At 38.4% G+C, this 13,933-nt stretch overlaps 1 protein-coding gene across 2 annotated transcripts in view; it reads left to right on the top strand.

Moving 5' to 3' along the window:
* Positions 1-13,933, top strand: part of NSF (N-ethylmaleimide sensitive factor, vesicle fusing ATPase) — a 135,027-nt gene that overhangs the window by 99,519 nt on the left and 21,575 nt on the right. For both annotated transcript variants that reach the window (XM_033918143.1, XM_033918142.1), the window contains exons 16-19: positions 2,739-2,805; positions 2,990-3,069; positions 10,802-10,936; positions 11,432-11,545. In XM_033918143.1, coding sequence (XP_033774034.1) covers positions 2,739-2,805; positions 2,990-3,069; positions 10,802-10,936; positions 11,432-11,545 — 396 coding nt within the window. The remainder of the gene's footprint in view (positions 1-2,738; positions 2,806-2,989; positions 3,070-10,801; positions 10,937-11,431; positions 11,546-13,933) is intronic.

Genomic DNA, 13,933 nt, shown 5'->3' with positions numbered 1-13,933 from the left:
TTGGATGGCATATTTACAGTAGGCACACCGATTACAGATGAAATGCCCAGGTTGGGGGTCCTCTAATCTTTTTGGAGCCTTTAGCATTTCTCCCAAACTATAATTCCTAGTCTATGCAAATCTAGGAGATTGAGCCAAGGAAGGATGTACTCCCAGGACATGCCAATATTTTAATATTGTACTAGTTGAAGGAACATTGGTAGTGCTGTCTGTGATGGTTCCTCTTCATATTGATTTGACCCTTTCATGACCTGTATTTTGGAGTACTGAGCACACCATATTTCTCCTTTCTTTTTTTTTAATATTCATTTATTAAATGCAAGAAAACAGGTAAAGTTACAGGCAGCGAAACAGGGCAAAAGCACACCATGTCAACCAAAATATAGACTTGGCAAGAAGTTTTCATTTTCTCCCCCCAGAAATTGAAAAATGCATAGAATGTCTGTTGGGAACTACAAACCAAGAGATTACAGATTCAAAAGGTGACTACGAGCCGTGGTAGACAAAGAGTTCCAAAAAGGCTCCTAAGTGACTTGTAGAGACTTACCCTCCTGAGAATCCATGTTATGCAACATCTGCTTCTCCATTTGCAGAAGTTGGATCATGGCCGCTCTCCAATGTTCCAATGAGGGAGGTTCCAGATCCATCCACTTCAGCAAGATAATTTTCTTGCCCAAGAGAAATGTTTGTTTCATAAATCCTCTCAAACCCTTCAGTACTAGAGTCAAGAAAGGGCAATTAGAAAATAGTAATCATGGCGACATAATACATCGAGCGTGCCATAAGAGGAAGATATTGCACCAAGACCCTCCTCCAGAAAATCTGGATAGATCAGCAGGAGTAGAACATATGTCCTAAGGAGGCCCCCTCCTGCTTACATTTTGGGCAATAAGAGTCAGATTGCAGACCAATACGTTGAGCATTCATAGGGGATATATAGGGGAGCCACATAATCATTTTAAAGCCAATTTCCCACAAAAGAATAGGCAATTTCTGACTATACGTTTCCCAAAGATATTTAAGAATATCTTCCTCTGTGATTGTGACCCCCAGGTCCTGGGACCACCAAGTTTCTTCAAATTTTTGATAAAACGCTAATCATAACTTCTAAGCATTTTACATTAAAAATGGGGGAAACCATCAAGAGACAAACTAAAACGATGCAAGTAAAACAGACTCTATAACAAATCAAACAGACATAGCGTACAATGAAACAAAAGGAGAGAGGGGAGAACTACAATATTTAGAGAAAAGAACACATTAAAGGTAAGAGCCGAGGGGATGGGGAGAGATTAGAGTTTAAATAGAACAGAATGCTAAGTGGATCAGATCAGCTTTGATAAGCATCTTTAAAAAGAAAGCATTTTAAATTTCCCTTGAATTTTTCTAGATTACTTTCTGCCCTTATGTGGGTTGGGAGGGAATTCCAGATTGTAAGAGCAGTAACAGCAAATGAGGTAGCCCTACGGGTACTGAGGGAACATGAAGAAGATGTTGAGTGATGGATCTGAGTGTTCTAAGCGGATCATGTGGGATAAGATGCTTGTGGATAAATTCAGGGTCTTTAGTTTTTTGAGCTTTGAAAGAGAGAATGGCAATTTTGTAAGTAATTCTGTGCGGAATGGGCAACCTCGGCAGCGGCTTCAATTTGAGAGGTTGGAGACGGACCCAATGACGTCCGGGGTCCGTCTCACTCAATGCCTGCCCGCTGAGCAAAAGATCCAAGTGCTGCTGCAGAGAACTTGGGAGCAGCAATAAAGTCTCTTGTGTTGCAAGTGGTAAAAGTAATTAATATAGCTGGCTTTAAACATACTTTCAACAAAGTCCATAAACCATTAAGATAGACCTGAAGAAAGCTATAGCTTTTTATTGGGATTGAGTAGCTTGGAATCTTGCTACTTTTTGGAACTCTGCCACATACTTATGAACTGGACTGGCCACTGTTGGAAATAGGATACTAAGCTCGATGGACACTGGGTGTGGCTCAATAGAGTAGCTCTTTTGTTCTTAGGAGGTCAGTATTTGGTGATTTAATTGGGCAGGAGAGCCAAATTGCTTTAGCCTCCCAATTCACTGATATTCATTGGCATTTAACTGGAGAGTGCCGCTGAAGAGTGCCTTACGCTGTTTGGTTAGTGCAGAGGTGGTCTGTTGGTGGAGTCTTGACGGAGCCAGTACTTAACCGGTTAGCAGACTGAATAGCACCACTAACCTTTTGATTAAACAGATAGAATAGCCTTTTTAATGTCGTAACTTTAACTTTATCAGTCTATCTAGCCAGGCAATGGTCTGAATATCGGCTGGAGCCTGGTTAACTTCCAGGTGACTGCACGTATTCGGATACTTGATTCTTGGAGTCTGGACATGGCCCAGCATTAAATACCTGTGCTTGGCTCTGCTCGCAGCAGTCAGCAGCTGGATATTACCCTCTTAATATACAAGCATGGATATTGCCTCTCTTTCTTGCTTTGGCTAGTTTCTTGTCTATGTCTATCTTCCTTTTACTTTGTTTATATGTAATTTTCCACTTACTTTCTCTGTATGTGTTTGTTTCTTGTTCCTTTATAATTCTCTGATCCATCTCTCCTTCTCACTCTTTTATTGAACTAGTTTCTAATCACATTTCCACTTCCTTTCATGTGAAAACAACCAGAATTGCCTGAACTAACCAGCTCTGTCAAAGTTAAGTGGTCATTGTCCAGTGTTTTTCATGACTCTTACTCCTTGCTTTTTTCTAGATCTTTGATGATGCATACAAATCCCAACTCAGCTGTGTTGTGGTGGATGACATCGAGCGACTTTTAGGTGAGTTGAGTGACACAAGAGGAAGGTCAGGAAGCATAAACTTTCAAACTGTAGAACTGCCTCTCCCAAAGTTTGGAAGCATTTGCATGGTGCTTTGGGCACCTGCTTTGTTTGAAACTATTTCTTCTTAATGCTCAACATGAGCTATGAAGCACTGAAAGATAAAGTGATTCTTGTTTCCTAGATTATGTTCCTATCGGACCTCGTTTTTCTAATCTGGTGTTACAGGCACTTCTCGTGTTACTGAAAAAGGCACCCCCGCAGGTAAGAGTCAGCTGACAACACATAAGTGACAGTAAGACAGAAACAGATATTATTTCAGCTGCCTAATTCTGCCATGCCTCTGCCTTCATCAGATAACTATAACCTCAAATAAATCTTATTTTATCTCTAAGTCTAATATAGCCATTAAAAAGGCAGAAAATAACCTTTTTATACTGAGCTTTGCCTCATCTTACCAGTTTTTCCCAGAATTATTACAGTTTCCTAATATTCTATGCTACATACCATTCTTTGTAATATAACTGATAATGTTACAAGTCCTGAATCAGCATTCACCAAGTTAAACAAAGCCATGTGGAGATTTGATTGAATCCAGATCTGCTCAATATGGATGTATTGCCGCTTTCTTTTCCTATATATCAGTGGTCTCAAACTCAAACCCTTTGCAGGGCCACATTTTGGATTTGTAGGTACTTGGAGGGCCTCAGAAAAAATAGTTAATGTCTTATTAAAGAAATGACAATTTTGCATGAGGTAAAACTCATTTTTTTTTAAACTTCTTAATTCATTTTTAAAACTTACACAAGTGTACAAGATTACTTCCTTAACAAACATTTACAGAAACACTTGAAAATACTTTCTCTTATCATCATACATAGATAAAAAATGTAAATCCCTTTCCACCCACCCCTTCTCAATTAATTTAAAGGAACATATCATATAAAATTCATATATTAATTATACAATACTGATTCTTACCCAATCCCTCCCCCCAAAAAGAAAAAATATTGTCAGTGAGAAAATGATGTCTACTCATTACAGTAATTTGCCAGTGGTCCCCAAATCTTTATAAACTTATTATAATTTCCTTTTTGCAAAACAAAGCAAAGCAATACATACCCTGACGAAAAATATAGGCTTGATGATACCTATAAAAATTTGGAAAATTTACCCCACCCTCCTCAATTGGCTTTTGTAGAGATACTAAAGCAATTCTAGGCCTTTTACCCAGCCAGACAAATTTTGTAAGAATACCATTTAACTTTTTATAAAAGGACCCCTGAAAAAAAATTGGTATCATACTCATTTGAAAACAAACTAAAGGCAAAATCATCATTTTAATCGTTTGAACCCTTCCCCACCAAGAAAGATGTAAAGGATTCCATTGCTCACACATTTCTGTTACTTTTTTTAATAAAAGTTTTTCATTCTCTTTCAATGTGTCTTCAAGAGTTTTTTTAATCATAATACCTAAATATTTTAAACCATCTTCTTTCCATATAAACGAGAAAGAATCAAACAGCCCTTTAGTACAATGCACATTGAGAGGAAGAATTTCTGATTTGCTCCAATTAATTTTATACCCTGAAAATTTTCCAAATGTATCAATCAACTCTAACAAACATGGAATGGTGATTCCTGGATTTCTCAAATAGAGCAGAATATCATCTGCATACGCTGAAATTTTATATTCCCTATCAGAATAGAGAATACCTCCTTTGCCTGTTGAATAGCTAATAACAGAGGTTCTAATACAATACCAAAAAGCAAAGGAGATAACGGACAGCCTTGTCTAACCCCTCTCCACAAGTTGAAACAATCGGATAAACTATTATTAATATATAATCTTGCAGAAGGGGAGCTATACACTGCTTGAATCATTTGAATAAATCCTGAACCTATACCAAACCAATCTAATGCCTGATACATGAAAGTCCATTCGACTCGATCAAAAGCTTTCTCTGCATCAAGAGATAGAGAAAAAGTCGGATCCGCCGTATCCTTGGTTAAATTTAACATATGAAACGCCAATCTGGTATTATTAGAAGAATGTCTCTTAGCAACAATCCTATTTGGTGCATATCAATAATAAAAGGAAGAGCCTTGGCTAATCTTAAAGCCAATATCTTAGCCAGAAGTTTTCCATCAACATTTATCAACGATATAGGTCTGTAGTTTGAAACCAAAATAGGATCTCTGTTTGGCTTTGGCAAAACAATTGTTAATGATTCAGCCATAGTACCTGTAATGCAACCCTTATTTAATTGGGTCTGATATAAATTTAGCAAATGAGGTAACAGGGAGTTTTGAAATGATTTATAAAATTCTACAGTAAATCCATTACCACCAAGAGTGGATCCAACTCTAAGAGACTCCAACGCTGTTTCTAATTCTTTTAGTGATATAGACTCATCCATACTTCTTTTTATATGTTCAGGATCCTTTGGACCAATAATTAAGTTTAAAAATTCTAAACCATCTTTTTCCCTACCATCATAAGGCTCAGAAGGGAGGGAAAAAGATGCTGAGGTGGGGGAGGGAATAGAAAGGGGAATTGGGTGTGGGTGTGTCAATGAGCGGGAAAGAGAGATGGTTGTGTAGGAATGATGTAGGAATCACTGGTTAAGAACCCCTTCTACTTGTCTTATAGTCTGTCTTTTCTGAAGACAACATATTGCCAGGTAATATAAAACATCCCTCCTTCCCTTTCTGGAGTTGTTAATTAGCTTAAGCACCAAACTGAAGCATGCTGTTCAGATTTAGGAACAAGGAGACTCTTGTGCATGCACAAAAGGGTAATTCAGAGTCTTCCTAGAAAGTCCTAGAAAATGCCTTAATGTTAGATGACGACATCCATGTGTGTTGTGAACTTCCATCTTCAGATATATCTGTTGCAGGTGAGCAGCTTTGGGCATTTTACTGCCTGAGTGGTAGGTGTGTTTGTAAGGTAAGAGCTCTGAAAAAAAAGGCTGTATCTCCAGAATTTGACTAATAAAACATTTTTCTTTTAAGGTGCAATAATAGTGTCAATGACATTGTGTAAACACACATAAGAACATAAGACTTGCCTCTGTCGGGTCAGACCGGAGGTCCATCGTGCCCGGCAGTCCGCTCACGTGGCGGCCCCTCAGGTCCAGGACCTGATAGTGCTCCTACCCTAAAACTCACATACACTTTTCGATTTTGTCCTGTAGAGTAACCTTCTATCTATACCCTGCAATTCCCTTCGCTTCCAGGAAGTCATCCAGTCCCTTTTTAAAACCCAGTGTTGTACTCTGTCCTATTACCTCCTTTGGAAGCGCACACTACCCCGTGCAGGCAGTAGTGCCATAGAGAAGGGCCCAAATTCTTGATTTACATATGTTCTCCCTTCCTTTCTGCTCTGCTCATTTTGCCAGCATCTTGTCATTGCTCTTCTGTTCTATACTGAAAAGATATTAATATTCAAATAGATCTTATCCAAGGACAGGGAAACACTAAAACTAGAGGTTTGAGGTTGTCATCTACTATGTTAAAATGTGTTAACATATCTCAAAAACAGTAATGTCAATTTAAATTAAAAATTTACTTTTGATAATCTCACTGTTTCCCTTAATCATTTAAAACCTTTCTCTTTCTAGTTCCCCTTCATATGTGCTTTCCTGTTTTAATCCAATGATCCAAATTTGCTCTCTTAATCTCTTCCTGAAAAATTGCTGCTCTTCTTCCTTGACATCTTAAAAAAAAAAAAATAGAAAACAGGCAAACAAAATAGAAGATTAAAAAATGACAATAGCTTCTTAATTATTGTTTTCTATAAAGGGTTCTTGTGTTTAGTTATAGATAGTATTAGAATTGGAAGTAAGAGGAAAGAAAAACTAAAAAGGGACAGCATGGCAGGGAGCCTAGGCAAAGAAAAAGACTTTTCTGAGAACTGGACAGCCGCAGCCCATAAATCCGAGAAGTCTGCTTCATCTACATGCAGAGTCTCACTAGGCTTTGGGAGGGGTCACTCTTACTATCGTACACACAAGACTGCCACCTCTGCCTCCCTGCTGCGCCTCATGGAAAGACTGACAACCAGTCCACAGGTTGAAAGATACTATATACAGCCATCCTGCTGGGATTAGACCATTAATAGCCACAATGCTGCTGAAAAAGAAAAGGTCCAGGAACGGAAGACAAGTGAGGCACATTTCCTTTTAGCATTGTGGTATACTGCTCTTTCAGGCTGAATCTGGGAATTTTTCTTTCTGCTGCCCTTTGTTGTTTGTTCTTTGTTGTAATCACTATAGAATAGCTACCACTATCAGAAAACGGTATAAGACTAATATTGACTTTGACATCCTTCGGACAAAAATAAATGGTTAAATCTTTTCTTTTCTTTTTAATTTGAGGATGTATTTTTAATTAGTATATATGAGTACAGTAACTTAACAACAGAACATTTTTCAGATCACTAATCCACTGTGAATAACATTTTAGAGACCCAAATGCAATTTGTTCAACACAATTCGCAAAGAGACCATTCAACACTTACTATTTTTACATTTTTTTAACCTTTTATTTATTTATTCATTTTTATAGCCCATCCTCCCCAGGAGCCCAGAACAGGTTATAAGAATACATACACAAAGTTTTCAGGAACAGAGATACACGCACGATACAGAGTCAATAACATTCTACAGGGTCAAAACACAAAGCTATAGAATCAATAACTTACAACTTATAGAGAACGTGATTAAGACCTCATGATTTGAAACAATTTTACTGTAAATCTGTGGCCCAGTACAAATCCTACTGCATCTCCTTGTGATCCTAGGCAAGTGCCTTAACCCTCTTTTGACTCAGGTACAAACCTAGAATGAGTTCTCCAGGGACAAAGAAATACGAACTGTACTTAATGTATACCACTCCAATAGTTTTCAAGGTAGTTCAGTTTTGACCATATTGATAATGCTTGAAAGTTCTTATTTCCTGGTTGCACTTCAGTGGTGTATGAGGGGCTGCATCGTAGACAATACGATGAAGCCTTCTGTCCAATGTGTGGCAGTGGCCAAAAAAGCAAACAGGATGCTAGGAATTATTAAAAAAGGGATGGTGGGGTGGGGGTTAAATCTTCTTGGTGTATGATATTGAAGATTTTTCAAGTGATGTATTATATTTGGTTGATATTTACTGTACACTTGATGTAAGTTTAAAAATGAATAAAGAAATTTTTAAAAAAGGGATGGTTAACAAGACTAAGAATGTTATAATGCCCCTGTATCGCACCATGGTGCGACCTCATCTGGAGTATTGCATTCAATTCTGATTTCCTTATCTCAAGAAAGATACAGTGGCACTAGAAAATGTTCAAAGAAGAGTGACCAAGATGGTAAAGGGGATGGAACTCCTCTCATATGAGGAAAGACTAAAAAGGTTAGAGCTCTTCAGCTTGGAAAAGAAACGGCTGAGGGGAGATATGTTTGAAGTCTACAAAATCCAGAGTGGAGTAGAATGAGTACAAGTGGATCGATTTTTTACTCTGTCAAAAATTACAAAGACATTTGATGAAGTTACAGGGAAATATTTTTAAAACCAATAGGAGGAAATTTTTTTTCACTCAGAGAATAGTTAAACTCTGGAATGTATTACTAGAGGTTGTGGTAAGAGCAGATAGCGTAGCTGGTTTTAAGAAAAGTTTAGACAAGTTCCTGGAGGAAAAGTCCGTTGTTATTGAGAAAGACGTGGGAGAAACCACTTCTTGCCCTGCATGAGAATGGGTTTCTTGGCTTGAAAGACCATTGGTCTGACCCAGTAAGGCTATTTTTATGTTCTCAGACCAACCAAATATGTTGGGACAGTCTCCATTGAGGGCTATACACTCAGTCCAGTGATTTTCTACTTTTTTCGTTCTGTCAGAAAAATATGGAATGAAAAAAGTGGAAAACTGAGGTTGAGAACTTTTCAGTGGCCCCTTTTAAAGCAAGTTGATTGTTGTTCCCTTTTTAGTAGTTGGATGGTCCACTATGTCCAAAAGAAAATTTGTAAAGATGATGATTGAGGTCTGCATATTCACCAGAGAGGCCATGGATTAAGTTGGTATAAAACTGCTTCTTCATGCATAGAAAGGATATAATGGAAGTTTGATTAAATAAGACTGGCAATATTATTGGTCAGTGTTATTACAAAGTCACTGTTCCTAATTCTGGCAATATACAGTTTCACAATTTAATTTTTTAACTCTTTAGTATGATGCCTCTTTTTTGGAAAAGCTGACTGATAATTCACATATAAACAGCAGTCTGTTTTATTATATTATCTTATCTGCTGGATGTATTTACCTCCCGTAGGTTGGAGTCTAGACTTGCAGTAGGTCCTGCCCTCTTTACGCTTTGCAGTGTTCTGATTTTTAAAAATCTGATAATGGAAGAAAATTATAATTAATTGAGAGTTAATTTGCTATTTATTGTGGATTTGACATTTTTTTATTTCTGTTATAAAAATGTTAAAAATATGTTTGAAAGGGAGGAGCATGGTACCTGATGGTGTTGGCGTGGAGGGCAAATGTGCATCATGGTTGTCAACTTTGAAACTGCAGTTCATGTTTGGAGTGGGTCGCCCTACAATGATGTTATCACCTGCATCTTTGGGGCCTGCCCTGCAGTTTGTGACCACAGGAATGTACACAGAGGGGATATACTAGGCCCCTTGCAAGCCCCTTAGAGCATTGTAGGAGCACTGTAGTGTATTAGAAGAGCTTCTTTCATGGTGATTGATCCAGAAGACCTGATTAACTGAGTGTTATATAGTATTTTGTTTTACTGTGAGTAAGAAGAAAGCTAATACTAAAGGAATGACAACCTTTTACATCACAATTAAGGGTCCAATGGATAATCATGCTGTGGTGGGGGCTACTTCTGTTCCTCTTCCTAATTTGAGTTTATCTGATAGTGGTTCTTAATTCAGCCAAAATAATCCTCCTTCAGCTCCTAAAACCTCTTTTGGTTTCATTTCGATCACATCTTGGAAAAGAGAGCCCAGGTGGAAGCTGAGGTGTCTAGTCAAAGGAATCCGTCATTTGGAGGAGGGACTGTAGTGGTATTGAAATTTGTGGTGGACTAGGTTGGAGCATCACCAGGTTTGCAAGATGATTAAGGGTACCTTGGCTCAGCTATTCTAGTTTTCCCAAAAGACTTTAACGAAGTTAGAAGAGATGGATAAAACATTCTACAATTTGACAAGACGTTTCAACTTCTTGAACCTCAGATCTCGACACTACATCTGTAGGGTCCACTGCAATCGAGGAACAACCTGTCCACTCATTTTAAAGTGGAAAAGCTAGAGAGCACAGAACCTCATTTTTGAATTTTCCTCAGACAATGTTGCAGTCTGCTAAGATTTTGTTAGTTAAGTATTATAAAGAGGTGCTAAAATTCTCTAAACCTAATTTGCTATTTTTTTTTATTATGTACCTAGTTGGATATGCTGGTAGAATGAGGCAGACAAGGCTTGATTCTTTATTTCTATGAATCTAACAATTTTTAAAAAAATCTTCCTCAGTTGATATTAACACTAGGGATTACACATTCTCCAAAGAAAGGGATAAAACAATGATTTAAAACATTTATTATTCAAAAGGATACTGTCTTTTATGGGCAGAAGACACACATCTTCCTAGATGTGGCTCAGATCATGCAGATTAGATCAGGGGTGTCCAATGTCGGTCCTCGAGGGCCGCAGTCCAGTCGGGTTTTCAGGATTTCCCTAATGAATATGCATTGAAAGCAGTGGATGCACATAGATCTCATGCATATTCATTGGGGAAATCCTGAAAACCCGACTGGATTGCGGCCCTCGAGGACCGACATTGGACACCCCTGGATTAGATGGAAATCTGTTTTGCTTTGGAAGCCCAGAAATTTATCAAAAGAAGATAACTTTTACTTAAGATTTCCATATCTTTACATTACTGACAATGTAATATACATGCTCGTGAAGGCACCCCTGTTCATTGATTCTTTTTCTTCAGGGACGTAAACTTTTGATTATTGGGACTACTAGCCGCAAAGATGTTCTACATGAGATGGAAATGCTAGATGCTTTTAGCACCACCATTCATGTGCCCAACATCACCTCAGGGGAGCAGCTTATGGAAGCCTTAGAGGTAAGCTCAATAGGGTTACTTAGCAGTGTGGAACTTATTTCTGATGACTTTTGTGTTATGTATTTTGGATATCTTCCAAGGACAAAGGAGTATAACAAATAGTGTAGTGCAAAGCATCTGGTTGTGTCATCTGGCACAATGTAGATATTTGACTTCTTTTTGTCCTTTGAGTCATCAGGAGTTGTCATAAGAGGAGCAATTTTCAAAGAAACTCCCATGGGTGATACAGTGTTTTATCTATGGAAATGGACAGTTTAAAAATTGACAACCCCATGTAAGGGTAAAATATGTGCATTGATCCACAGAGCACTTACTCTTATTGCATTTAATGGAGATATTTTTGAGAGAGTGCTTATATTTAATAAACATAGGGTAATCCATCAAAAAGACTGAGGGGAGGTAAAATCAAGGTAGATAAATATCCTACTTAACTGCTTGTATGCTTTCTTTTGGGCTGGCATAAGCAAACAGTGTTGTCCTTTGCTCTTCTTCCAGCTTCTGGGTAACTTCAAAGATAAGGAACGCTCAATCATTGCTCAACACGTCAAAGCGAAGAAAGTCTGGATAGGCATCAAGAAGCTGTTGATGCTCATTGAGATGTCTCTACAGGTAAAAGCTCATGCCTCACACAACACAAGGTGGGATGGTTCCTCAATATAAAATGATAAGCAAGCTGTCTTCTGTTAACTAAGGTCTAAGAGCTTTCTAGAGTGGTATGCCATTCAATTTTCTGCATAGAGCCATCTCAGTTTACTTTTTTCCTTGGAATCCAACTTTTTTCCTTGGAATCCAACAGATGTCTTCCTTATCCCCCCCCCAAACCTGGATTTTTAAGTGTATAAAATGTTGTGTATGCATAAGAACAAAAGAATTGCCGCTGCTGGGTCCATCATGCCCAGCAGTCCACTCATGCGTCAGCCCTCTGGTCAAAGACCAGCACTCTAACCAAGACTAGCCCTACCAGCGCCCGTTCTTGTTCAGCAGGAACTTGTCTAACTTTGTCTTGAATCCCTGGAGGGTGTTTTGCACATTGGATCATCTTGGTTTCACTTTTATAAAGATCTTAGTAGGTTTTTTTGATTGTTTTAGTAGCTTAAAAATATTCCTATTTAAGAACACTTATTCTTAGGCACTGCAGACACAAATAACCCCTCTTTGTGTGATTTCCCCCTCCCTTGTCCTGTCAAGATTTTGTAGTTCTATACCCAATCCTCACTCTCATGTTTTGTCATATCATATTGTTATACTTTTTTGATACTGCTGAAAGAATTGGCTAAACCTCCTTAAACCTGAGCGAAAGTCTGACAAAATAATTGTTCTCTGGAAGTATATATATATGTATGTATATATGTATATTGGGGTAGTGACAAGGACATCAGTATGAGCCCACCGTAGATAATCTGGGAACCTCTGGCTCAGGCAAAATCTCAAAGGTGACTGGCACCAGACATGTGTCTTAGATGAGAAATGCCTCATACATCATGTAGTCCATAGTCACCCCCCATAAACCAAATGATTATAATTATAAGAGAACAATTGCAGACTTAGCCCTCAGGAGAAAGGATGAATGAGGACATAACAAACACATAACCCTTGAAAGACTAAACCAATAAATAAATGAATATACAATAAATAATCAGAAATGAGTGAATTGTGCAAACAGTCCAGAAGCGCCTTTCAGAATTTCCTTGCAAGGGTGATCTGTTTGGAGACATGACTGAAGAAGTGGCTGATAAAATTAAAAAACACACAGACACCATGTCAACTTTGTCTAAGTCTCAAATAGAGAATGACACAGGGACAAATTTTTCCCTGTCCCCCCAGGAACTCAATTTCCCCGTCCTGTCCCCACAAGTTTTGTAACTCTCCATACCTCATTCCTGTTAGTTCTGCCTTAACCACACAAGCCTCGAACTCTTAGGATTTTAAAGTGTTTGAGGTTTGTGCAGATGACAAGCTTGCAGAATTGGGGCAGGCACAGGAAAAGATGCCAGGATGGGAAAATGAGTTCCCGCAGGGACGGGAAAAAATTGTCCCCGTGTCATTCTCTAGTCTCAAACTCTTCAGCTGTTTTCATTTTCTACAAGATGCTCTGCTCCATATAGGTGATGTCATCCACGGAACCCGGTATGAACACCACCAAGTGCACAGGCACTTTACATCTTTAGGCCCATATCATGAACAAAAGACTGTTAAAGTCAGCCATCTTCATCATCCTCTAAGCCTGCTAGTCAACATTCCTGTACAAAACAACAAAAGTCTCAACCTCATTTTCAGTCCAAACAGCAGTTGTCCTTTTGACTCTTTTCTAGAGAGCATTGCCAATGTTCTCTCTTCTACCTTTTTGGAGGTAGATTAAGATATTTTAAGATAGAATTATTTTCTTAATTTTAGTTTTTTACTGTGTACATAAGAACATAAGCTTGATCTTGAAGAGTCTACACTTTAGATGTAGAAATCCTGAGAACTATTGTGGCTTCCTCCCACTCAATCTAGGTAGAGCTTGGGTATGTCCCATTATTCTGGACTGGTCTTTGCATGGATAAGAGAAGGGGAATTTAAACTTAACTATTCAATTTCTTTTCTTGAGCTAAAATCTACCTGTAGGAGCCATGGTAAGCAAGGTTCTTAGACTGACAAATTGAGAAAACTAACAGTGAATATGTTGTCTATTCTGAAGGCCGTTGGTCTAGTTGTACCCTTGGCATATGATGTATTTCATTCCTGGAATAGTGACCCTGAAGTGAAGCTTTTTGATTGCATCAGGTCTGGCTTTGATGGTGAATTGGAGACCTGAAATATAGAAATATCTTTGGTTGTCTTGTCTTTGACATAGGATACTGAGAAGCTGAAAGCAGCATCAGCCCCAGCTATAAGGAGCATGAAGTTAGTTCTGAGGCTTTTCCCCCCCTCTATCTCTATCTGCTGGTAGGGGTAAATAATCCACTCATCTGGACTGGTCTGGGAGGACTCAAGGAGGAAGCAAGTTTAAATTTC

The sequence above is a fragment of the Geotrypetes seraphini genome, chromosome 13 (genome assembly GCF_902459505.1).
Source record: "Geotrypetes seraphini chromosome 13, aGeoSer1.1, whole genome shotgun sequence".
Classification (NCBI taxonomy): domain Eukaryota; kingdom Metazoa; phylum Chordata; class Amphibia; order Gymnophiona; family Dermophiidae; genus Geotrypetes; species Geotrypetes seraphini.
This window is presented reverse-complemented; position numbering and strand designations above follow the sequence as displayed.